The sequence below is a fragment of the Jaculus jaculus genome, chromosome 10 (assembly GCF_020740685.1).
Source record: "Jaculus jaculus isolate mJacJac1 chromosome 10, mJacJac1.mat.Y.cur, whole genome shotgun sequence".
NCBI classification, from domain to species: Eukaryota; Metazoa; Chordata; class Mammalia; order Rodentia; family Dipodidae; genus Jaculus; species Jaculus jaculus.
This window is the reverse complement of record NC_059111.1, coordinates 3,826,587-3,851,670: the sequence shown is the minus strand read 5'-3', so window position 1 is coordinate 3,851,670 and position 25,084 is coordinate 3,826,587. Positions and strand designations below refer to the sequence as shown.

The following is a 25,084-nucleotide window of genomic DNA, read 5'->3' as shown; positions in this document are numbered from 1 at the left end:
AACCGAGGTCCTTTGGCTTTGCAGGCAAACACCTTAACTGGTAAGCCATCTCTCCAGCCCTGAAAATATTATTTATTTGCAAGAGGAAAGAGAGAGAGAGAGAGAAAAAAAGAAACTACTGGCATGCCAGGGACTCTTGCCACTGTAATGCACTCCAGATGCGTGCGCCCTGCTCTGTATCTGTCTTCATGAACGCTTCCCAGGCTGGCGGACCTGGAAAGAAAGCACCTTTAACTGCTGCGCTGTCTCCCCGGCCCAGAATTTTGGGATTTTTTTTTTTTTTTTCTGCAAAAAAGAAAAAAAATTCTGTGAAGTTGGGATTTTAATGAAGATAGTGTTAAATCTGTGGATTGCTTCATGTAGCATGGATAATTTGTCAATATTAAATTCTTCCAATCCTTGAACTCAGGATGTCATTCTGTTTACTTGTATCTTGAACGAAATCCACATGTAATTGACAAATGAGATTCAAAACTCTTGCCAGGGCTGGAGAGATGGCTTAGTGGTTAAGCGCTTGCCTGTGAAGCCTAAGGACCCCGTTCGAGGCTCGCTTCCCCAGGACCCATGTTAGCCAGATACACAAGGGGGCGCACGCATCAGGAGTTTGTTTGCAGTGGCTGGAGGCCCTGGTGCACCCATTCTCTCTCTCTCTCTCTCTCTCTGTGGCTCTCAAATAAATAAATAAAAATGAACAAAAAAATTAAAAAAAAAAAACCCTCTTGCCAGGCTGGAAAGATGGCTCAGAAGTTAAAGGAACTTGCTTGCAAAGTCTGATGGCCTGGGTTCAAGCTCCCAGTACTCACGTAAAGCCAGATGGACAGTGGCACATCTATCTGGAGTTCATTTGCAGTGGCAAGAGATCCTAGCATGCCCATACACACACACACGCACACACTCTCTCTTTCTCTCAAATAAATAAATAAAATATTTTAAAAATAAATTAGTGGTTAAAAAATTATTTTTTTAAAAAAACCCTCTCCTGCCTTGGACTCATCATTTTGCCATCATTTCACTGTTACCAATGTTCTAGCTGGCATTGCTTCATTGTGAGATCATAGCTTACGCAGTTGTTTCAATCAGAAACTTTGCAAATTTATTACAAGAATAATGAGATGAATTTGTGTGGGCCAATGGTAATTTATCACAGCTAGAAAAAAGAATGGAAAACACATGGTGAGTAAGTATTGTCTGTACAAAGGACATTACTGTGTGTGGTGCTCTGTTTTCCTCTGTCATTTGTACCCTTACTTATATATAATCCCACATATATTTTTTTTAATTTTTATTTATTTATTTATTTATTTGAGAGCGACAGACACAGATAGAAAGACAGATAGAGGGAGAGAGAGAATGGGCGTGCCAGGGCTTCCAGCCTCTGCAAACGAACTCCAGATGTGTGCGCCCCCTTGTGCATCTGGCTAACGTGGGACCTGGGGAACCGAGCCTCGAACCGGGGTCCTTAGGCTTCACAGGCAAGCGCTTAACCGCTAAGCCATCTCTCCAGCCCAGTCCCACATATTTTTAACTGAAAGCATTTGCCATAAGATGTCTATTGAGATAATATAGGACACTAAAAAATTTGTTGGGCATTCAGCCAAGTGGAAATCATGGTCAGAAGTTGAAGGTACCTTTCCTATGTTTGGGAAAGCATGAAGCTCAAAGGACATTTTGGAGCCAGATGTGGTGGTGGTGCATGCCTATAATCCCAGCATTTGGGAAGGTAAGGCCTGAGGACCGCAAATTTGCACCAGGCTGGGCTCTCTGTCAAGTTCCAGGCCTGTTGAGTTATGTAGTGAGACCTTGTCTCAGAAAACCAAGGGTTGGGGAATGCAGCTTAGCGTTCTTGCACAGCATGTGCAAAGCCCTGGGTCTGACCCCAGCCTAAATAAGGAGGATTTGTGAGGAACTGCTGTTCACAAATAGTGAACCCCATGTTGAAGTTACTCAATAGCAAATTACGATGATGCTACAATTACAGATGCTCAGGAGAGAGCAAAGGCTTCTGAGAAAGAAAGTCCAGTATACCCAGCATGTCCGTTAGTTACTCCACACATGAGAACAGCACATGTGGAGAAAGGGTTCCTTTCCCTGTATTTCTGTGGTGCTCTGCTTACACCTTTTTTTCTGAGTGTGTTTGTGTGTGTGTGTAGGGTGGATAAGATACCAGTGAATGTCAAGTGACCTCCTCAGTCACTACCTTTCTCACCTTTTGAGACAGGGTCTGTCATTGAACGCAGATTGGGCTGAACTTGCTATCCAGCAAGTCCTGGGAACCCACCTGGCCCCACCTCCCCAGTGCTGGGGTTGCAGGCATACCACACCAGGCCGGACTCCTTTTTTTTTTTTTTTTTTTGTGAGAGAGATAAAGTTGGCACACCAGGGCCTCTAGCCATTGCAATTAAACTTCAGACACATGTGCCACCTTGTGCACATGCATGAACTTGCACATGTGTCACCTTCTGGAATCTGGGGAGTTGAACATGGGTCCTTAAGCTTTTCAGGCAAGCACCTTGACTGCTAAGCCATCTCTCCAGCCCAGGCCTGACTTTTACATGAGTGTTGGGGATTTGAACTTAGGTCCTCATATTTGCCCAGCAAGAACTTTACCCACTGAGCTACCGCCCCAGCCCTTCATACTTACGTTAGATTTATGTAGTGAGTGTATATGAGTGTGCCATTTGTGTGGTTACACAGCAATGTAACTTGTGCATAATAATCTGTTTGGCACTTTAAGTGTGTACATGGGAGTGTGTGCGTTTGCGGGGAAGAGACAACCTTAGGTGTCATCGTAAGCAGCCATCAACTTCATTTTGAGACAAGCTCTCTTGTTGACCTTACACTCACCAATTAGGCAAACTGGCTCTGGCAAGTGAGACCTCTACCTCCCAAGTACTGGGACTAAAGGCGTGTGCCACCATACCCAGCCTTTCAGCTTTTAAGGCAAGAACTTATGCACTGAGCCATTTCCTCAGCCCCACAATACATAGTTGTTTTTTTTTTTTTAATTATTTATTTATTTATTTGAGAGCGACAGACACAGAGAGAAAGACAGATAGAGGGAGAGAGAGAGAATGGGCGCGCCAGGGCTTCCAGCCTCTGCAAACGAACTCCAGACGCGTGCGCCCCCTTGTGCATCTGGCTAACGTGGGACCTGGGGAACCGAGCCTCAAACCGGGGTCCTTAGGCTTCACAGGCAAGCGCTTAACCGCTAAGCCATCTCTCCAGCCCCACAATACATAGTTTTATAAAGAGAAATAGAAATCAGCCATTATGTCATTTCCATGCCATTGGCTGTATGATCCTCTGACATTTTTTCCCCTATATATTTGTATACATATGTATCTACCTTTCTACCTCTGTAGACAGCCAAAAGAATTTGATAGTACCATCTTCCTCACATCGTTTCTCAGACACTGTGAATGCTTGTTAACGGGCTGATGTGATCTCTGGCTTTATTGAAGCTAGCTGTCTGGGATTGACGATGGTGAAGTCTAGACAAGAAACAGTGCTGGACATTATGAAAGGAAAATAGTGCTGGGGAAGGCTTTCTGCAGCGAGGAATTTAGGGAGGGATCCTTTGAGAAAGGCCATCATTTAGGATGCTTTCAGCTTTTAGCAACACAACAGGACAAGCACGTTCATTGTCCCATCACAAGAAGCAGAGAGGAAGGCTAGTCACTTTGTCTCATTGAAGAAAGTTGCCTCTGGCCAGAGACTCTGGGATTCTCTTGTCTTTTTCTCTTTAGTCACCAGATACTTAACAACAATTCCAGATGCTGTAACCTCAATGATAATATGCAAAAACAAAAGAGGGAGTCTATTAAAAAGTAAAGGACTCTTACACAAAAGGCCTTTTATGTATTTTTACATTTAAGTGCATAATCTTTTAAAAATAAGCTTGCATTTTCTAATTTTTATTCAAAGTGTCTGTTCAGTTATTCGACTCAGATGCATGGAGTATGGAGACCACAGGGCATCTTTGGGTGTCTGTTGCTCTCAGGCACACCGTCACGCCCAGCTTTGTTCCATGTGGGGTTTGGAGGTACAGCTACGTTCCTCATGCTTTCAAAGCAAGCAACTTACCAAGTGATATTTGAAGCTTTTTTTTTACATTTTTATTTATTTGAGAGCAAGAGCTAGGCAATGGGAGCTCCAGGCCCTCTTCACTGCAAATGGACTCCAGATGCATGTCCCACTCTGCATCTGTACATAAGTACTGGGGAATCAAACCCAGGCCAGCAGGCTTTGCATGAAAATGCCTTAATTATTGAGACATTTTTCCCGGCCACCTCTTGAATCATATTTTACATGGCCTTTGCTGGTATTCTTTTTTTTTTTTTTTTCTCATTTTGTCTTTCTTTTAAATATGACCATGTTAACTCTGTTTTGGTCACCTTTATTTGCATAACTTCTGTTTTTAAATACGTTTTTGTTTGTTTTTGTTTTCGAGGTAGGGTCTCACTCTAGCCCAGGCTGACCTGGAATTCACTAGGTAGTCTCAAGGTGGCCTCAAACTCACCTTTGTCTCCTTTGTGCTGGGATTAAAGGCATGTGCCACCACACCAGCCTTGAATACATTTTTTAAAAACCCTAGCTGGGTGTGGTGGCTCATGTCTGTAATCCCAACACTTGAGGGGCTGAGGAAGGAGGATTGCAGTGAGTTCAAAGCCAGCCTGGGCTAGAGTGAGATCCTGTCTCAAAACAAACAAACAAACAAAAAACTCACAAAAGAAATGCGGGTAGTTTAGAAATAAGTAGTGCAGAGGGGCTTGTGCTAGAAAGTGAAACATCCTGGTGCCATTCCTTTCCAGGCCCTGCGTGTCAGAAGGAACCGTTTCTCCTTGTTCCTGTTTGGGGTGTGTGTGTGTGTATGTGCTTTTTTGAGGCAGGATTTAAATTGGACTTACTGTATAGCTGAGGACGACCTTGAACTTGTGATCTGCTTGCCTGTACCTCTCCAACGCTATATCACAGACTTGCACCATGGCACGTGGCTTATGAGATGTCGAGGGTGAAACCTCAGGCTTTGTGAGTGCTGGGCAGGCACTCTGCCAACTGAGCTGCAGCCCCCGCCTCACGATGCCTTCGACGGTAACGTTCACCATATCCTTCTGTTTCCCTTCCAGCTCCCACTGGGGCCATCCTGGGCGAATCTCTGCTCCGTTCATTCTTGAGTTCCTAGAGCCACAGTCTCTGTCACAGAGTCCCTCTAGTCCAATTCATTTCGAGTGCTGCTGACAAAATACTTGCAGTTAATGTATGGCTTAACTCAAGATTCCTCCTGTAAAAACTGCTTTACTCTTATTAATCAAAGCTTAACTCCTTTCTGGATTTCACTGCCCTCACTTGTCCGTGCTCTAACTAACCAATGGTGGTTTTTGGTTTGCTTCTTTGTTTTGTTGCCAGTATTACAGAAATACTGTTTTCCGTCTGCTCTACCTAAAGCAGGTTCATTCTGACCCAAGGCTTGGTGACCTGAGAGCACGTTGCTGACTTCTGGCTGAGAATGTTCTCTGCACTTCTGTATTTAAATTCTCCCCATCTCCCAAGTTTTGAGTCCAGTTTCATCTCCTCAAATGTTCTCCTACACCTTGTTTGAAAAGGTTATCTGAGGAGGCTCGGGATGTAGCAAGCAAGTGCCTTTAACCACTCAGCCATCTCTCTAGCCCCCTACATAATTTTATTCATGTTTTACAAATCTAAACAGTAAGTGAAATAGTGTACACATTTAACTGCTTGTATAATCCATGTCATAGGATCAACAAATGGTTTCATCAACTCAAGGATTCAGAGCACTAGTTTGTAAAAAATATTTTTATTTACTATTATTTTTTATTTTTTAATTATTTTATTTATTTATTATATTATTATTTTGTATTATTATAGTAACATTATAACATATAATATATTAATATTAATATATAATGTAATATTTATTATTTTATTTACTATTATTATTTTTATTTACTTATTTACAAGTAGAAAGAGATAGAGACAGAGAGTGAGAATGGGCACACCAGGACCTCCAGCCACTGCAGATAAACTCTAGATGTATGCATCACTTTGTGCATCTGGCTTTATGTGGGCAGTGAGGAATTGAACCTGGGTCGTTAGGCTTTGCAAGTAAGTGCCTTACCTGCTGAGCCATCTCCAGTCCCAGAACACTAGTTTTTATTAAGTCTGCATTCACTTTAGGTCATTTTAAACTCGTATATAAGAAGTGGATAGAGGGCTGGAAAGATGGGTTAGCAGTTAAGGCACTTGCTTACAAAGCCTGACAGCCTGAGTTCAATTCCCCAGTACCCATATAAAGCCAGATACACAAAGGTGTGCTTCTGGAGTTTGCAATGGCAAGAGGCCCTGGTGTACTCTTTCTCTCTCTCTCTCCTTGCAAATAAATTAAATTATAATAAAAAAACTTTTTTGTTCATTTTTTTTTTTTTATTTGGGAGCGACAGAGAGAGAAAGAGGCAGAGAGAGAGAATGGGCGCGCCAGGGCCTCCAGCCACTGCAAACGAACTTCAGATGCGTGCGCCCCCTTGTACATCTGGCTAACTTGGGTCCTGGGGAATTGAGCCTCAAACCAGGGTCCTTAGGCTTCACAGACAAGCGCTTAGCTGCTAAGCCATCTCTCCAGCCCTAAATTATCATTTTTAAAAGGTGAATAGAGGGGTTGGGGGGGATTGCTTACAAAGTCGGCTGCCCTGGGTTCAATTCCCCAGTACCCATGTGAAGCCACTTGCCGAGTGCTTGCACATTCCTGCGACGGTGGGGGTGGAACCAGGAGAATCCAGAGCTTGGATTGGCTGGACTGATACTCCTTTGCAGTCTTTCAGATTGTTTACAGCTGCAGGAGACCCTGTCTCAAAGAAAGTGGAGCACAGCCACCATGAGCTTGTCTTCTGACCTCCGTTTGTGCATTGTGGCATGCATGCTCAATAAAAAATAAATTTAAAGGTCTGGAGAGGTGGCTTAGTGGTTAAGCCTGTGAAGCCTAAGGACTCATGTAGGACTCTCCAGATCCCACGCAAGCCAGATGCAAAGGTGAGGCAAGAGCAAGGTCACTCATGCCCACTAGCTGGCAAGCATCTGGTTCAATTATAGTGGCTGAGGCCCTGGCCCACCAATTCTTTCTCTTTGTCTCTATCTCTAAAGTAAAAAAAGAAAAAAAGAATTCAAAGAAAATAAATTTTAAAAATTTCTAAGGGACTAGATAAAACTGATCACAAGATATAGTCTACATTTTAAAGATTTGCAAGTATTTAAATAATCATTGGATTACTTAATCCTTCCGTTCTGTTTTAGAAAAGTAAACAACCACATGCACTTCACTGCTACGGGGAGTGCCCTGGGGCTGGTCTACTGCGGTGTGAAGTATTTCTTGTAATTAACTTAGGTCACCGGGTCAGCGGGTAGCACAGTTTTGAGATTTGTTTTCTAGGATTCTGTGAGTTGCTGCTCCCTGTTTTAAGGACTTGTGTCTCCCTTCCATAGGTGCATCCTCAGCAGCACCGGCTTCTTTTTGAAGTGTTTGATGAGAATCGATTGGTAAGTCCAGCTGCATGGTACGAAGGATGAGAGGTGTTCTCTGCAGAGCACCGGGGTGGCCGAGGAGCCTGAGTCACCGCGATGGCCACGGCCGGCTATGGAGGCGCAGTGTCTGCTCCGCCTTTCCATTCTCCACCTAAGCAGCAGATTGCAAGATCTCTCTCCGACCCCCTGTGACCGGAGATGGGAGAGAGAGCACCCTTGGTCTTGCCTTCTTTTCTCCGTTGTGCTCCCTGAGCCTTGGAGCATCTGCCTTTGTATGTTTTCAGCTTAGTAGTCCCCCTCACCTTTTTTTCGTACTGGAATTTAAGCCCAAGGGACTTTTACCTGCTCAACAAGGACTTTACCACTAAGCTATATATTCTGATCCCCCATCATAGTGGCTTTTCTTGAGGTGACTTGTGTCGTAGCCACTGTCTTACCTAACTCTTCTGCAGAGGAAGTCCCCTCTTCATGAAGAAGGAATAACAGATAAAACAGTCCAAGTCCTTGAAAGTATTGCAGAGGCAACCCTGATGTTTCTTCTTTTTTCTCTTTTCTCTCTCTCCCTTCTTTTCTCCCTCTCCAACTTTATTCCTTCCCTTCCTCCCATCCACCCCTTCCTCCCTTCCTTCCTTTCCTTTTTTCTTTGTTTTTAGGTTTTTCAAGGTAGGGTCTCACTCTAGCCGAAACTGACCTGGACTTCACTCTGTAGTCCCATTCTAGCATCAAACTCATAGTGATCCTCCTTCTTCTACCTCTCTTCCTTTCTTCCTTCTTCCCTTCCCTTCCCTTCCCTTCCCTTCCCTTCCCTTCCCTTCCCTTCCCTTCCCTTCCCTTCCCTTCCCTTCCCTTCCCTTCCCTTCCCTTCCCTTCCCTTCCCTTTCTTTTCTTCTTTCTTCCTTCCCTTTCTTGGTAGGGTCTCACTGTAGCCCAGTCTGACCTGGAACTCACTCTGTAGCCCAGGCTGGCCTCAAACCCATGGCAATCCTACTTCTGCTTCCTGGGTACTGGGGCTAGGTGTGGCTTACCATGGCTGGCACTGTATCTTTATTTTTCCTCTAATCTATACTAGTTTGTTTTCATCTAACACCATATTAAGTTTAGTCCTGATGTTTTGTCTGTTTTATTTCTGTGTGGGGAGTGCACACATGTGTGCAAGTGTGTGAGCACCTTTCTGTGGAGGCCAGAAGACGACCTTGAGTTCCGTCCCAGAAATGGTGTCACCTCTTCTGGGACAGTGTCTACAGCTGGCTTGTAACTTAACAGTAAAGCTAGACCAGCTGGCCACTGAGCTCCGGGGATCTGTCTGTCTCCATGTCTCCATATTGTAAGCGCGTGCCTAGTTCATATCAGGCAAGCACTCTGCCTGAGCCCCCTCTCTGCCGACAGCACTTGTCTGAGTTCATTTCTTACAGGCTTTTGTTGTTGTTGTTTTTCAAAGTAGGGTTTCACTCTAGTCTAGGCTCACCTGGAATTCACTGTGTAGTCTCAAGGTGGCCTTGAACTCACAGCAATCCTCCTACCTCTGCCTCCTGAGTGCTGGGATTAAAGGCGTGCACCACCATGCCTGGCTTCTCACAGGCTTTTTACTTAGTGCTGTTTTGGGAGGTTGATCCATGATGATACATTCTCATCCATTCTGTTCTCTGTCCTTGAAAGCTCGTACCATATTTATGTATTAAATCTCCTTAGCATACATTAGTGTGTTTTGTGGGGTTGAGGGTTGCTGTTATTAATAGATAGTCATTCTTTCTGTGGTGCCTCACATACATATTGAGTGCGCCTCTGAGGTGTGTGTCTGGATTTGAGGTGCTGAATCATGGCGTTGCTGGGTTACCTTTTCCTGCTGTCACTTAGGCCAAAGTGAATTTTTGCCTGAATCTTGGGTATATTGTTGGTGAGCTATTTTGTTCAAGTTCTTTGAATGTTGTCCACAAGGAAGGACATTTCATCTCTGCTTTCTACCATGCTCTGCTATCTGGTCCTTTTTGCCAGCAGCTTTTGTGTGGTGTGACTGTTCATTGCCAGTATTGATATTTGCCGAGCGCATTTGGCTCACCGCATTCCGTGAGTATTTACCATGCATGTCCTGCTGTACTGCATGTCACGATGAGCTCATAGAGAAAAGCACTGGTTTTGGTATTAGTGATTGGGTACTTCTAGATTGGTAAATGTGGTATGCAGAAACATTAAAACTTTTAATAAGGCAGAAATAAAGGTATGTTTCAATCAGGGTGTAAAAGATCCCCACACCAAGGACTCAGAAGTTCTGTTACAGCCCTACCTCTGATTTGGCACATGTATTAGCAACTCTAGACATTCAATATGAAAATATTTTCTCTCATTAAAGACAGAGAGACTAGAAGTGGGGAGATGGCACAGCAGGCAAGAGTCCTTGCCAAGCAAGCACGAGGACCTTAATCTGGATCCTGAGAATCCATATAAAGCTGGACGTGGTAGCGTGTATCTATAACCCCAGCGCTGCTATTTCAAGATGGAAGACAGAGACAGTACCTGTAGCAGCACATGAGCAGAGGTCCTCAAACAAGGTGGAAGATGGAGATTGATACCCAAGGTTGTCTTGTGATCTCCACATATGTGCTGTGGCATGCACATGCTTATACACACACACACACACACACACACACACACACACACATGATTGGAAAAGAAGGGTGACAGTATTTGTTTTGTTGAGCTTCTAAGTATACTGTGAGGATGGAATGAGATAATGGCTATGGTGGTATTTAGAAAATTCCCTTTAAAATAAATTTTTTTTAGACAAGATCTTATGTAGTTCAGGTTGACTACAGAAACTGTGTAGCTGAACATGACCTTGAACTCTTTTTTTTTTTTAATGAGAGAGAATTGGTGTACCAGGACCTCCAGCCACCGCATTCAAACTCCAGATGTGTGCGCCACCTTATGCGCATGTGCGACCTTGAGCATTTGCGTCACCTTGCGTGTTGGCTTACATGGGACCGGGAGAGTCTAACATGGGTCCTTAGGCTTTGTAGGCAAGTGTCTTAATCCCTAAGCCATCTCTCTAGCCCTAAATTTCTTTGTGTAAAGCATGGTCTCATGCAACTCAGGCTGTTGTCAAAAGTGTTATGTAGTTGAGGATGACCTTAAAATTCTGGTCTTCCTGCCTCCTCCTCCGGAGCACTGGGATTCCAGCTGTCCAACACCACACCTGGTTTATGAGGTGCTGGATGTTGAACCCAAGGCTTCATGCCAGCTGGGCATGCACTCTACCAACTGAGTTACATCCCAGTTCCAGAAAATTCTTCATGATGATATAAACATCTTGTTTAATATTCATGAACCCTTGCATTTGTGGCAATCCAGTACCTTATCTTTGGTGTTAGTTAATGGGCACCATTTTCATTTTATCTGTAGGTTAAAATCCTCTGCTGTGTGTTGGAAATAGAGCTCTTCTTAACACGTGTTCATCACCAGCTAATGGGAGAGTTAGAACAGGGTGGTGAACATCATCTTAAGCACACAGATTGCTCTGAGATCACCCCGGATGCGAGCCATAGCCATCTGTGGAGGAACAGGCCTGACCATAAAGCAACAAAGTACCCATGCCAACACTGGACCCAGCCCTGCAGGCTGAACGTTCCAGGATTTCAAATCCAGCTGGAGTGATAGGAACTACATTCTATTCTTACTCTTTTGTAGCATTCATAAGTCTCATTTTCTTAGCAAATCTCTTTGGAAATATAGGACAAAGAGCATAAGTATAACTAAGCTGAAACCGTTTCTAGCCATTGGGGAGACATTTGCCATATGAACAATATTTCCTTTAGAGAAAGAATAGGGCGACCTTCCTTTCTTCCAGCCGGCACCCCTGGTTCAGCTTCGCCTCGATGAGCCCATGCCTGTGCCAGCGTCACCCACCATTGCCGTTTTCCTGAGGAAGAAGCCATGTCTGGCTTTCTAGCTGGGTTCTGAGTATCAGGTTCAGGTCCTCATACTTAGACAGCAAGTGCTCTTACCTATGGAGCCGTCACTCCAGGAGCTTGTGCACAAGGATTTGGAATCTGGTATGTCTGAAATCTGTGGAGACACTGGGGAGGTTGGAATGCTGAGGCCGGATTGCTCCTTTGGGAAATCTGTCTTTGCTCTCAGGGCTTTACTGAAGGTCCACTGATTTCAATGTAATTCCATCTGTAAAAATACCTTAATAGCTGGGCTGTAGTGATGGCTTAGCAGTTAAGGCACTTGCCTGCAAAGCCAAAGGACCCAGGTTCGATTTCCCAGGACCCATGTAAGTCCGATAAACAAGGTGGTGCATGCATCTTGAGATCATTTGCAGCAGCTAGAAGCTTATCCATTCCCCACTCTCAAATAAATAAACAACAATAAAAATTTTAAAATATTAAAAAAATACCTTGATAGCAACATATGGACTGGCCTTTCATTGCTACCAAATTGATAATACAGTTATCCATCACAGTTGACACTGGCTTTTAAGGTCAATCAGTGATTAGCATTACCCAAAGGCTATCAATAGCCAAACAGCTCAGAGTGTAGTCCTGAGCTTCCATCCATAGATGCTGTCCATTTCATTCAAGATTGTGAAGTTCTACAGGATGAGCATGGACCCCTCCCAGCTGAGGGGTGGCACTGGTCCTGATGCCCCAGGCCCCTGTGATCCCATGCTGTCTCAGACCTGACCCAGCTGAGGGGTGGCACTGGTCCTGATGCCCCAGGCCCCCGTGATCCCATGCTGTCTCAGACCTGACCCAGCTGAGGGGTGGCACTGGTCCTGATGCCCCAGGCCCCTGTGATCCCATGCTGTCTCAGACCTGACCCAGCAGTGCGGCTCAGTGTTCCAGGCTTCAACTCAAACAGGAGTGATGGGAGATATATATATGAAAAAAAACTTAGGCTTGTAGTAAAGCTGGTCTACCAAAGAGAAAATGTTCTTCTGACCAAATTCCTGGAGTTCATGACTTTATATTAATTGTTAAATGGGGATTTTTTAAATTAACTGGCCATAGGTGTGTGTGCTTAGTGCTCATTAATTAGCATATTAGAAGTCATCCATGCCTTAAGTTATTAAACTTCAACTTAATCCAAAAAGAAAACATGGAGTAGTTAGAAGGAAGGAAAGTGATTAGGACTTTTCCTTCTTTAAAGAAAAACAATAATAAAGGGATATTTACTGAAGTCTGTAAAATCATAAGGAGATAGGTTATATTAAACTAAAGTAACATATTAATTGTATTACTAAGTTTACAACTATTATGCACCTCCTAAAATGTAGTAATGTCTCATTCCAGGCAAATAAAATTTAACAGATCATCATACTTTTATTTTGTCATGGCTTAATTGATTAAAAATACTGTTTATATAAAATTGGGATTAAAAACATCTAACTTAAGCAATTTTCTTTTTTAAACAAAGTATGAGTATATTTGCTTTTAGTTAGGAAAAAAACTTACTTAGAAAAATACAACTTGGGTGTAGTACCATGTGGTGTAAACAACTGAACTATTTTACTTCTCACTTTCCTATGAATGAGCCAGTATATATTTATTGCTGGAGTCCTGGCTATAAAATTCAGGTAAGGGGTTTAAATATACCCTAGAGTATTATTTAAAAATAAGTTTGTTTCTTTCAAATAGAATACCGACCTTGGTCTATGGCATTTGGGAGAGAAATTAAAATATTAAACTTTTATTGGCCTAGTAAAGTGAAAATACAGTAAAGGTTAAATAAATACAGAACAGAAAAAAATATATATACAAAATCACACAACCTCTGAAGGGACAGGCCATCTACTGTTCTCTGCTCAGAGAGCTTTATCAGCGCTCATGAGCAATCCCGTCTGAATGGCTGTGTTGGGATGCAAAGATGTAAACAGGCATGCGCTCTGTTTATAGTGAGTCTTGTGGCTTAGTTTGTGTTTCTTTACAGATATCAGACAGCTACATGGATTCTTTCAAAGTTCCAGTAGGGGCCAGCAAAGAGCTCTTTTCAGAACAGAATTGGCATTGAGATATGTTTATTTGATGTGTTAAATCCTTTCAGACCTCTCTACTCACCACAACACTCTTAAGTGAGTGACTTGCAGAGACAGTGGAATAAAATATCCAATGTGTTCAGACTATATTGGGGTATAGCTTTTCTGTCTAATCTGCATATATTTTTAATGGAATGTTTGCCTAGGCTATTTCTTGGCAAGGTTTTAATAGTCAAAATATAAATGGCATCATTTAAAGACTGTAGCACTTGGCTGCTAAAGGCCTTAAAATTACAGGAGAAAATGTTTAGTGACAGCTTCTCTTAAGCTTTTCTTTCTTTCTTTCTTCCCCCACCCCTGCCCTGAGACCTCCATCCAACGTGTATTTTGTTCTTATGCTCATTTTGTAGTTTAGTCTGTAAGCTTTTGCTTTTTATATCTGGTAGTTTGGAGGCTTAAATATTTATCTGTTTGATTTAATGCTTAATGTTTTAGTTTGCCCCGAAGTTTTGATTTTTTTAAATTTATACAAGTGTTGGAATATCTTCATTTTTAAAATAACATGTAACACTCTACTCCCCTTTGTACACGAAACTAATGACTAGATTTGATAGTACGGTTACTATTTGGAAATTTAATCTTTGATTTGATACTCAATTACACAGGGTTTCATTCCTACCAACTTCCTGTAATTCTATACCTTTGGGTAAAAATATTAGTGGTCAGGCCCTGCTGGAGAACGCATAGGCACCGTGATTCACGGAGTTAAATGTTCATTTAGTAGAGCTGGGGTGAAGAAAACTGGGCTTGCGACGCTAGAAGCTTGTTACTCATTCATGCACACGGAGAAGGTATAATTGAAACAAGGTTGGCTGTGTTTGAGTCAGTGCGGCAGCTGAGCTCAGCTTAAAGGTCGCTGGAAATCAAGTACTTTGTAAGTGAAGGCGTTTTGACTACCAGAGATTCAAGACATTTTGGAAACGTCAGTCCTGGGACTGCGGCCGTCTTTTTCTCTCATGATATCTGGCGTTTCATGTTTTCCTCCTGAAATAGCAGTTTTAGGCACCACAAATGGTTTTTTCTTTGGCTCAGGGCAGCTGCTGCCAGCGCGTCCTCGGATTAGGGATCTTTGTTAGGACTCTCGGCCCCTAACATGTTGGGAAATGAGAGCAAATGGCACAACGCTTACGATTGCACTTTGCAGCCAGGAGAAGCCACACTTACCCTTTGTCAGAACCCTGCGGAGATGACGCGGACGGCCCGGCTCTCATGTGCCTCCAGAGACCAGCCGGGCTCGCGAAGGTCGTTCAGATGAAGCTGACCCCCAGACAGACTGCACCAGCCTCGTCGTCATCCGCAAAGGATAGTGTAACGTCTCAGCCCAGTGTCTCCGTTCCCTCGTCTGCAAACAGTCACAAGAAGAGCAGCTGCCTGCAGGTCTCCCTGCAGCCCGGGTTCGGCGGGTGCCCTCTGCCTGGCACCTCCCTGACTGATGGGGACGATGCTTCAGTGACCTGTGTGTTGAAGGACGGTGAGCTAAGCACTGTGAGTGGGGGCAGCCCCCTGGGCACTCCTGTCATTCGTGCTGGTAGCCTTGGTAACTTCTCTGCCAGTGACCATGGGTCTTACAGCAGCAATGGCAGTGACCATGGGTCATGTGCAAGCATTGCCAGTGGAGGGTCCTATGCTAACAGTGTGCTCAGTGACAGTAGTGGTTATACTTTTTCATCAAGTGATGACACTTTTTTTGGAGGACATATATCTTCTGACAGCACCTCCATTAGAGGTGTGGGTGTGTCAAACAGGAACACTACCCCCTGTGAGATCTTGTCACGGAGTCCCAGTGCTATCCCCTTTGTCCAGGATGACTTGGAGCAAGGGGTAGAGATGGTGAACTTGCCGATGACCAGGAATGGGAAGATTCCCCTGAAACGCTGTTCATCCTTAGTCATCTTCCCTAGGAGTCCTTCCAGCACCCCGCCGACCTCCCCGACCAGCACCGGTGTGCTTCCCCCTGGCAGAGGACCCTACCAGACCTCACACCAGCTTATGGTTTCCCCTAATGACACCACTCAGCATGAAGACGCTCCCAGCCCCAAGGGGTTTCTCTCCACGGCCGTCAGCGGTCTTCGGTTATCTAGAGCGGCCTGCACTGCTGGAGAGGCCAGAGACATACGGCCCCTCCATGCAAAGAAGAAAATTGTCATTTCGAACCGTAATCCGAAACAGAGTGTCTGTGAGCAGTCATCCGAGGGCTACTCCTGTGTTTCTGTGCAGTTCACCCAGCAGAAAGCAGGCGCCTTGGATTGTGAAGCAGGAATCAGTGACTGCAAACGAGAAGCAAAGCTGAGCTCAGACTCACAGTGTCCCAGACCTGTGCATCGAACACCCACCTGTGTGCCAGCCACCCCACATGTGGATCATCAAATACAGATCAGCGGACAGTTGGAAAGACCAAATCCACACATAAGCAAAAGCCATGCTGTTTTACAAAGAAGTATTTCGTTGGGAGGAAGTTACCCAAGCATTTCCTGTTCATCTGGCCTAAAGCGTAGTTGTTCTAAGGGGGGACCATCCCAACTGCTCATAAAGTTTGCATCTGGAAATGAAGGGAAAATTGACAGTCTGTCAGGGGAGAGCACCAGAGACTTCACAAATGAATCCTCTAATGCTTGTAAGGTATGTTTCCTTCAGACTTCCTAAACGCTGATTTACATTAGAATCATCTAGAGAAACATTTGGTTATAATCAATTATACTAGCAGTTCATATACCTCCCTAGCAAGTATTTTGTAATTGTAAACTTTATTTATAACCTTGAGTGCCCCCAATAGTTTTCCACTGTATCAGTGGATAAATCGTGTTGGTTTTCTTAAAAAAAAAAAAAACTTTCCTAGGTGATTTAAGCCATGAGACGTTGCTGAATACAAGCACAAGCGTTAAGTGACATTTATTTCATCACATTTTATCTTGGTACATTTTTCTTTCAAGTAAGGCAGTATCTGAATGTACAACTTCACATCACCCTACCCTCTAAGATGGTCGGTTAGTGTTCTTCCCTCCTTAGACGTTGTGAAATAATAAAACAGAAGGCTCACTTAAAATATTAAGCTAAAAATATAAAATTGTGAAGATCTTTTTATACATGAGGATAGAAGAAAAACTTTTTTAAAGTGTTTGTACTTATAAGATTGCTGATAAAAACTATTATATTACATGTTTGAAGCAGAGGAAAAATAAATGGGTTTTGCATGTATATATACCCTGACCACAGGAATTTTGTTTCCACCCTATTTTTTTGCAGTTACCAGTTGATACTGCTTTTCCTAAAATGTAACTCACTCTTTCAACAATATTGATTTTTAAGTTTTATATGTCTGAATTTGCCTAAATTTTCCTATAATTTTCAATTTATCATAGTAGTTTGTTTTGATAATTCTACTCTATTATATTAGTAACTTAACTCTAATGACTCTTAGCCAGACCAGCTCTTTATATAATTTGGCCTTTCAAAACTACTTAAAGTGTTTTCAACTAAAATAGTTTTTTAAATCTCTGTCTTTGGAAGGTCTTGCTAGATTCCAGGAAATTTTAAAATGTTTCTGACTAAACTTGTTTTAAATGAGAACTCAATAGTTTTTTGGAAAAAAAAAAAAACTTTACCTGTTTATATAATAACCAATATCTGTATTAAAAATTGGAAAAAAGAAGCCCAAGTTCTGGACAAGTAGCTTTCGGCAAATAAAACATGAAGTAATCATTATTTTCTTTCTCTTGGAATCTGGCAAACGTGATAATTGCTACCAGTTCCCAGAGGGTCATCTAAACAGCCACTTTACTGAGGAAGAAAGGAGACTAGACCTTGAGTTCTGATCTATGCTTTTAGAGTGATAAATTCCATTTAGAAAAATTTTCTCAAACAACTTTCAGGCAGTTATAATCCATTTACCCTTCCTACCTCTGAAAAACGAAAGAAATGAAGTTACACTGTGAAGCAGTATATTAATAGTCTGCTAGTTCAATTAATGTTACTTATTCATTGGTTTTACATTCAAAATAATCTGAAGGGAATAATTAACCTAGAACAGTTATAGGGATATCCTTACAATAGTTGATATTGTGGTAACATTATTGTTATTGATACTTTTCAAAAAGGATATTTTGAATGTATTGAATGAAATGTAAATTGAATGTCCTTTGCACAGCTAAAGGCATGCATTCTCATTGGTCTTATTTAAACTTTTAGGTAAACTAACAAAATTTTTTGGTAACAACCAGATATCTAGTTTTGTGCCAACTCTATTTTTTGAAAGATTATTGGGTTATAAAACAGTCCAGAAATATGCAGTTTGTCTGAGAGCTCTTCAATTGTTCCTCCCTTGAAACTTCACTAAGTAACTTCTCTTTATAAAAATAGTATCAACAATATAGCAGTTAAATTGTGTGAGTCCTAAGATGACCTACTTAGTACATAGTAAAGCAAGGGTTCTTCATGAGAAAGGTGCCAGCCCTACTTTCTCTAAACAAAGCAGTGGCAACAATAATGAGCTTTCAAAAGTAATCCTGTGTTCATCAATTATATATTAATCTAATTATAGTGGTAGATTGCAACTCACTTATAAATAAACAGTTCCCAAAATATTCCCGTGTCTCCAGTGAGTCTGGGTGCGTATTCTGATACGCTGCCTGGTGCGCTGCTAGCAGGTTGATCCCAGACTAGGGCTCTGGTGTCAGCTGTCCGGCCCAGCAGCCGCGAGGCTGTCAGCGCTGCGGCCAGAGACCCTGCTTTCTGGGGCTCTGAGACTGCAGACTGCTCTCTCGTGGACCGAGCCACCAGACGAAAGTCTCTACCTGCATCAGGGACACGGGCCTGTTGTGTGTTTGCAGCTCAGCGTGAAGGGGGAGCTTTGCAGGCTGCATGGTAACACTGACTTCAGGCAAAGCAGAGAGTATCATAGTAACGGGCATGCATTTTCTAACGGATGCCTTTTGAAATACAGTATTATTTGCATAAAGGCAGTGTATTGCTCACCTTTCATCCCAGCACTCGGGAGGCAGAGGTTGGAGGATTGCCGTGAGTTCGAGGCCAGGCTAAGACTATGTAGTGAATTCCAAGTCAAGCCTGAGGTAGAGTGAAACCCTACCTTGAAAAGCCAAAAGAAAAGAAAAAGAAATTTGACAGTTTAATGTTGTGGACAGTATCTTACAGGTTCAGTCAAGAAACAGATCAAAGAGCCAAGGAAGGTACTTATGAAGTTACAAAATTATTATTGAGATTTCTAAAATCTGTGGTTAACTTATTCTAGCATTGTTTTATTTTTCCCTATCAGTTATTTTTTGAATCTCTTGTGTTGTTAGGCTACTCAGAAATTTTATTACTCTATTATTTATTGTACCTTGGAATTTTGCCCAAGCTTGTACATGCCTTCAAGTATTCATTTATATTCATGTGTCTGTTAAAAAATTTTATGTTTTTATTATAGACATTTTTGTTCATTATCTTGTACTTAATTCTGAGTAAATATATTCTTAAGCCTAATAGGTGTAACTTTAAATATTTTATAACTCAGTTATTTCAAAGTTTTTATTACTAATATCAATATTGTACTAATTCCAATAATTTATTTTATTTACATAACATTAATTTTTAAATACATATTTATTTTAGTGTTCCAGTATTTTCCAAGCCCTTATTCTATAAAGAATTTATTTGACTGTCTAGAGACATTTAGTTAAGTTTATCTTGAACACTTAATCTTTCCTATTAAAAACTACATATAAATGTTGACCCCAGAACTGTGATGCAACAAATTGAACCCAAAATATGTGTCTTAGAACTGAAGAATTATAATATTGACTTCAGAGAGATCTGGGGAGCAGAATTATTTGCTTGGAAATACTTTGCATTTCTGTAGATAAGTCTTTAATTCATCTAGCACATGTTTGAATGTTGGACACAGAATAAAAGATGAACAGAATATAATCTCTGTTTGAGAGAATTCCCACTCTAGTAATAGGGACACACTGGTAAACAAAAAAGATGTTTCAGTAATTAATGTGTGATGTGCTAAAAGAGAGGTGTCTACGAGAAAGGAAAACGTCATTGTATTTCCTGGAAAAAGACATGTACGTTTAAAGAAAACTTCATAGAGAGTGTGAGACTTGAGCTGAGTTTTTAAGGTTTTTTGAGACAGGATCTCACGCAGCTCAGGCTGGCCTTGCTCTCCCATGTAGCCATGGATGGCCTTTAGCTTCGCGTGCACCGATCCCCTGCACTGGAGCTGAGACCTGCTTGATAGGTAAACTGGAACCTACCGGGCAGCAAAGCCTAGCAGGGTATTCCAGTGCAGGGGCTCCCCATCTCAGCACCGCTGACATTTGCGGGCAAGCGGTTCTTTGTGGGGGACTGCTATGTTCCCTGAAGGATGGTTAAAAGCATGCCCGGCCTTTACACATTAGATGCCAGAAGGACCCTTCTCCAGAGTGCCAGCCAAAGATGTCTCCAGACATTGCCAGATATCGCCTGGGGATTGACCCTGAGTGAGAAAAACCACAGCACAAGCAAGGCAAGAGATTCAAAAGAACTGCCCTTGGGTAGCTCAGTGTGATTTGTGTGGGCACCGAGGGCTGTGGGCAGAGGCGATGCTCTGGAAGGTGTAGGAATCCCAGGAAGGCCTGGGACCTCGTGCTGAAGAGAAAGTAGCGTGTCTCTTGCTAATAGGGAGTAGTTAGTCAGTGGACATCGTATGCTTTTAAAAGGTAAATATTTATGACTCCATGAATTATAAATGACTCAAGGTTTTCTTAGTTCATATGACTGAGTAGGGAGTTCAGGAAGAAGGGTGACGTTGGGAGGGTGCGGAGGAAAGGGTGCCTTGATGAGTGCATCAGGGCAAAGGCTATCTGATGGTGGTGCTGTCAGCTGGAGTCACTGGAGGAGCTGGGAGCGTGGCGCAGGATGGAGAGCAGAGCTGGCCACGTAGAGCGGTGCATGGGGAGGCGGTCGGCACCTCGGGAGGGACGAGCTGAGCGAGGAAAGGCGTCACCTCCTCCGGTGAGAAGAATACTAAGTTTGTGTCCTGGGGAGATGGTGAGAGCTGATGGAGAGTCCAGAGAACGAGGAGAGCACGGGGGCATGGAGTCCTGGGAAAGGACAGAGGGCAGCATGCAGTGCCAGTGAGCACTTGAGTATCACTAGACATAGCCATTAGAAGGCCCTTGGTGACTTTAGCAAGGGTAAGCTGGGAAAACCCAGGTTTGAAACCAGGTTAACACAGTATAAAGCGGGAAAGCATGCTTGCAAGCAAGCATGAGAGCCCAAGTTCAATCCCCAGTGCCCACTTAAGAAAAAGCTGGGCATGGTTGTACATGTGTGTGACCTCAGTGCTGAGAGAGGCAAGCAAAGAAGGGTGCTGGGTCTCCCTGGACAGCGGTCTAAGAGAAAAACAGGGAGCTCCAGATTTGGTGAGAGACTCTGTCTCAAAGAAATAAGGTGGAAAGGTCATTAAGGAGGACACCTAGCATCCTCCATTGGCCTTTGCACACATGCACCTCTGTGCACACTCACCACACATCCATACATACACACATAGAGAGAGTAGCAAAGTATGAAGGAACAGCTAGCATGGGTTGCTTGTTAATAGCATACAGTGAGTGTGAGATGGTGTAGGCAAGACATGTATGTAGTTATTACTTCATAGTAGTGGTGGGTTTTAAATGGACTAGACACACACCCTCTCTAAAAGAAAGCACTGTCTTTTCCAGAACAGCTCTCTGTTCTGTCACCTTGGATCTAACAACAGCGTGAGACAAAGGCACTGGAACTGCAAGAGTTGAAACTTGAGACTGCCCATGTGGACCCACAGCTGCTCTTGTACACACATAGCCCATGCATACACACAGCTGTCACTGTGGACACACAGCTGCCCATGCATACACACAGCTGTCGATGTGGACACACTGCTGCCCATGCATACGCACAGCTGTCACTGTGGACACACTGCTGCCCATGCATACGCACAGCTGTCGATGTGGACACACTGCTGCCCATGCATACGCACAGCTGTCACTGTGGACACACTGCTGCCCATGCATACGCACAGCTGTCGATGTGGACACACTGCTGCCCATGCATACGCACAGCTGTCACTGTGGACACACTGCTGCCCATGCATACGCACAGCTGTCGATGTGGACACACTGCTGCCCATGCATACACACAGCTGTCACTGTGGACACACTGCTGCCCATGCATACGCACAGCTGTTGATGTGGACACACTGCTGCCCATGCATACACACAGCTGTCACTGTGGACACACTGCTGCCCATGCATACACACAGCTGTCACTGTGGACACACTGCTGCCCATGCATACGCACAGCTGTCACTGTGGACACACAGCTGCCCATGCATACACACAGCTGTCACTGTGGACACACTGCTGCCCATGCATACGCACAGCTGTTGATGTGGACACACTGCTGCCCATGCATACACACAGCTGTCACTGTGGACACACTGCTGCCCATGCATACGCACAGCTGTCGATGTGGACACACTGCTGCCCATGCATACACACAGCTGTCACTGTGGACACACTGCTGCCCATGCATACACACAGCTGTCACTGTGGACACACTGCTGCCCATGCATACACACAGCTGTCACTGTGGACACACTGCTGCCCATGCATACACACAGCTGTCACTGTGGACACACTGCTGCCCATGCATACACACAGCTGTCACTGTGGACACACAGCTGCCCATGCATACACACAGCTGTCACTGTGGACACACTGCTGCCCATGCATACGCACAGCTGTCGATGTGGACACACTGCTGCCCATGCATACGCACAGCTGTCGATGTGGACACACTGCTGCCCATGCATATGCACAGCTGTCACTGTGGACACACAGCTGCCCATGCGGACCTAGAGTTGCCCCTGTGGACCCACAGTTGCCCCAGGCGGACCCACAGCTGCTTCTGTGGACCCACAGTTGCCCACACAGATCCACAGCTGCACCTATAGACCCACAACTTCCCACATATACTCACAGCTGTCCATACACAACCGCAGCCATCCATGCAGACCCCAGCTATCCACATATAATAACAGATCCTTTGAACAGTGTCACTTGGACTTTCTCAGCCCCTTTGCTACCTCCATGTAGAAAGCAAAACAAGGCTTTAGAACCTGTTTGTAGAAATTAGGTGGGGAAGAGGCAGTCTTAGTTTATTACAAGTTGGAGAGCCTGCATGTGCTAGCTGTTATAAGGCCTTACTATTCTGGTTCATGCTGCCTTCACATTATGGACGGGAAGACACAGGGTAGACCTGGGAAGCCAGGCTTGAACGTCTGACCAAGCAGAAGGCTATGGCTAGACAACATGCTGAGGTCAGGAAGGTGGTTAACAGAAGGAGCAAGTGAGTGCCGAGAAAGGAAACCAATTATCTTGTCAGCGTTTCCACAAAGTTTGGCTAGTGTCTGGTTCAGTGTTCTGTGTTGGCCCTGGTGAGGCTTGCCAACTCTACTCCGATGATGTCAAGATTAGAGATTAAGAAAAGAAAAAAAAGGAGGGCCTGGGGAAATGGCTTAGCGTTTTAAGATGTTTGCCTGTGAAGCCTAAGGACCCCAGTTTGATTCCCCAGGACCCACGTAAGCCAGATGCAGAAGGGGGCGCATGCATCTGAAGTTCCTTTGCAATGGCTGGAGGCCCTGGCATGCCCATTCTATCTTTCTCCCTGCCTCTTCCTCTCTCTCTTTCTCAAATAAACAAACAAATAAAATATTAAAAAAAAAAAAAAGCTTAATAGGTGAAGCCAGGCATGGTGGATGGTGTCTCATGCCTTTAATCCCAGCACTGGGAAGCCCCAGGGTAAGAGAATCACTATGAGCTCGAGGCCAGCCTGGGGTAGAGTGAGACCAAATATAACCACCCTGGGTCTGGGAGTGTGGACTGAACCCCTCAGATGTAACTACAGAGATTCTGAGAGTGTGGACGGAACCCCTCAGATGTAATTACAGAGGTTTTATTTATTTATTTATTTTATTTATTTGAAAGTGACAGACAGAGAGGGAAAGAAGCAGATAGAGAGAGAGAGAGAATGGGTGTGCCAGGGTCGCCAGCTGCTGCAAACGAACTCCAGATGCGTGCACCCCCTTGTGCATCTGGCTAACGTGGGTCCTGGGGAATCAAGCCTTAAACCAGGGTTCTTAGGCTTCACAGGCAAGTGCTTAACCACTAAGCCATCTCTCCAGCCCTCACAAAGGTTCTGAGAGCATGGACAGAAACCCTCAGATGTAACTACCGGGGTTCTGAGAGTTTGGATGGAAGCCCTCAGATGTAACCACCAAGGTTCTGAGAGTGTGGATGGAAGCCCTCAGATATAACCACCGAGGTTCTGAGAACGTGGATGGAAGCCCTCAGATGTAACCACCGAGGTTCTGAGAATGTGAACAGAACCCCTCAGATGTCAGCACAGAGGTTCTGAGAGTGTGAACAGAACCCCTCAGATGTCAGCACAGAGGTTCTGAGAGCGTGGACGGAAGCCCTCAGATGTCAGCACAGAGGTTCTGAGAGCATGGACGGAAGTCCTCAGATGTAAGCACAGAGGTTCTGAGAGCGTGGACGGAAGTCCTCAGATGTAAGCACAGAGGTTCTGAGAGCGTGGACAGAAGCCCTCAGATGTAAGCACAGAGGTTCTGAGAGCGTGGACGGAAGCCCTCAGATGTCAGCACAGAGGTTCTGAGAGCGTGGACGGAAGCCCTCAGATGTCAGCACAGAGGTTCTGAGAGCGTGGACGGAAGCCCTCAGATGTCAGCACAGAGGTTCTGAGAGCGTGGACGGAAGCCCTCAGATGTTAGCACAGAGGTTCTGAGAGCGTGGACGGAAGCCCTCAGATGTCAGCACAGAGGTTCTGAGAGCGTGGACAGAAGCCCTCAGATGTCAGCACAGAGGTTCTGAGAATGTGAACAGAACCCCTCAGATGTAAGCACAGAGGTTCTGAGAGCGTGGACGGAAGCCCTCAGATGTAAGCACAGAGGTTCTGAGAGCGTGGACGGAAGTCCTCAGATGTAAGCACAGAGGTTCTGAGAGCGTGGACAGAAGCCCTCAGATGTAAGCACAGAGGTTCTGAGAGCGTGGACGGAAGCCCTCAGATGTCAGCACAGAGGTTCTGAGAGCGTGGACGGAAGCCCTCAGATGTTAGCACAGAGGTTCTGAGAGCGTGGACGGAAGCCCTCAGATGTCAGCACAGAGGTTCTGAGAATGTGAACAGAACCCCTCAGATGTAAGCACAGAGGTTCTGAGAGCGTGGATGGAAGCCCTCAGATGTCAGCACAGAGGTTCTGAGAATGTGAACAGAACCCCTCAGATGTAAGCACAGAGGTTCTGAGAATGTGAACAGAACCCCTCAGATGTCAGCACAGAGGTTCTGAGAGCGTGGATGGAAGCCCTCAGATGTAACCACCGAGGTTCTGAGAATGTGAACAGAACCCCTCAGATGTCAGCACAGAGGTTCTGAGAGCGTGGACGGAAGCCCTCAGATGTCAGCACAGAGGTTCTGAGAGCGTGG

The 25,084-nt window shown here is 44.3% G+C and overlaps 1 protein-coding gene across 6 annotated transcripts in view; it reads left to right on the top strand.

Moving 5' to 3' along the window:
- Nedd4 (NEDD4 E3 ubiquitin protein ligase) overlaps window positions 1-25,084 on the top strand; it is a 121,699-nt gene that overhangs the window by 27,094 nt on the left and 69,521 nt on the right. For 2 of the 6 annotated variants that reach the window (XM_045161033.1, XM_045161034.1), the window contains one exon: window positions 7,495-7,548. In XM_045161033.1, coding sequence (XP_045016968.1) covers window positions 7,495-7,548 — 54 coding nt within the window. Of the gene's footprint in view, window positions 1-7,494; window positions 7,549-14,176; window positions 16,184-25,084 lie in introns of those variants that run through there. The other 4 variants (XM_045161030.1, XM_045161031.1, XM_045161029.1 and 1 more) reach the window with 4 other exon arrangements.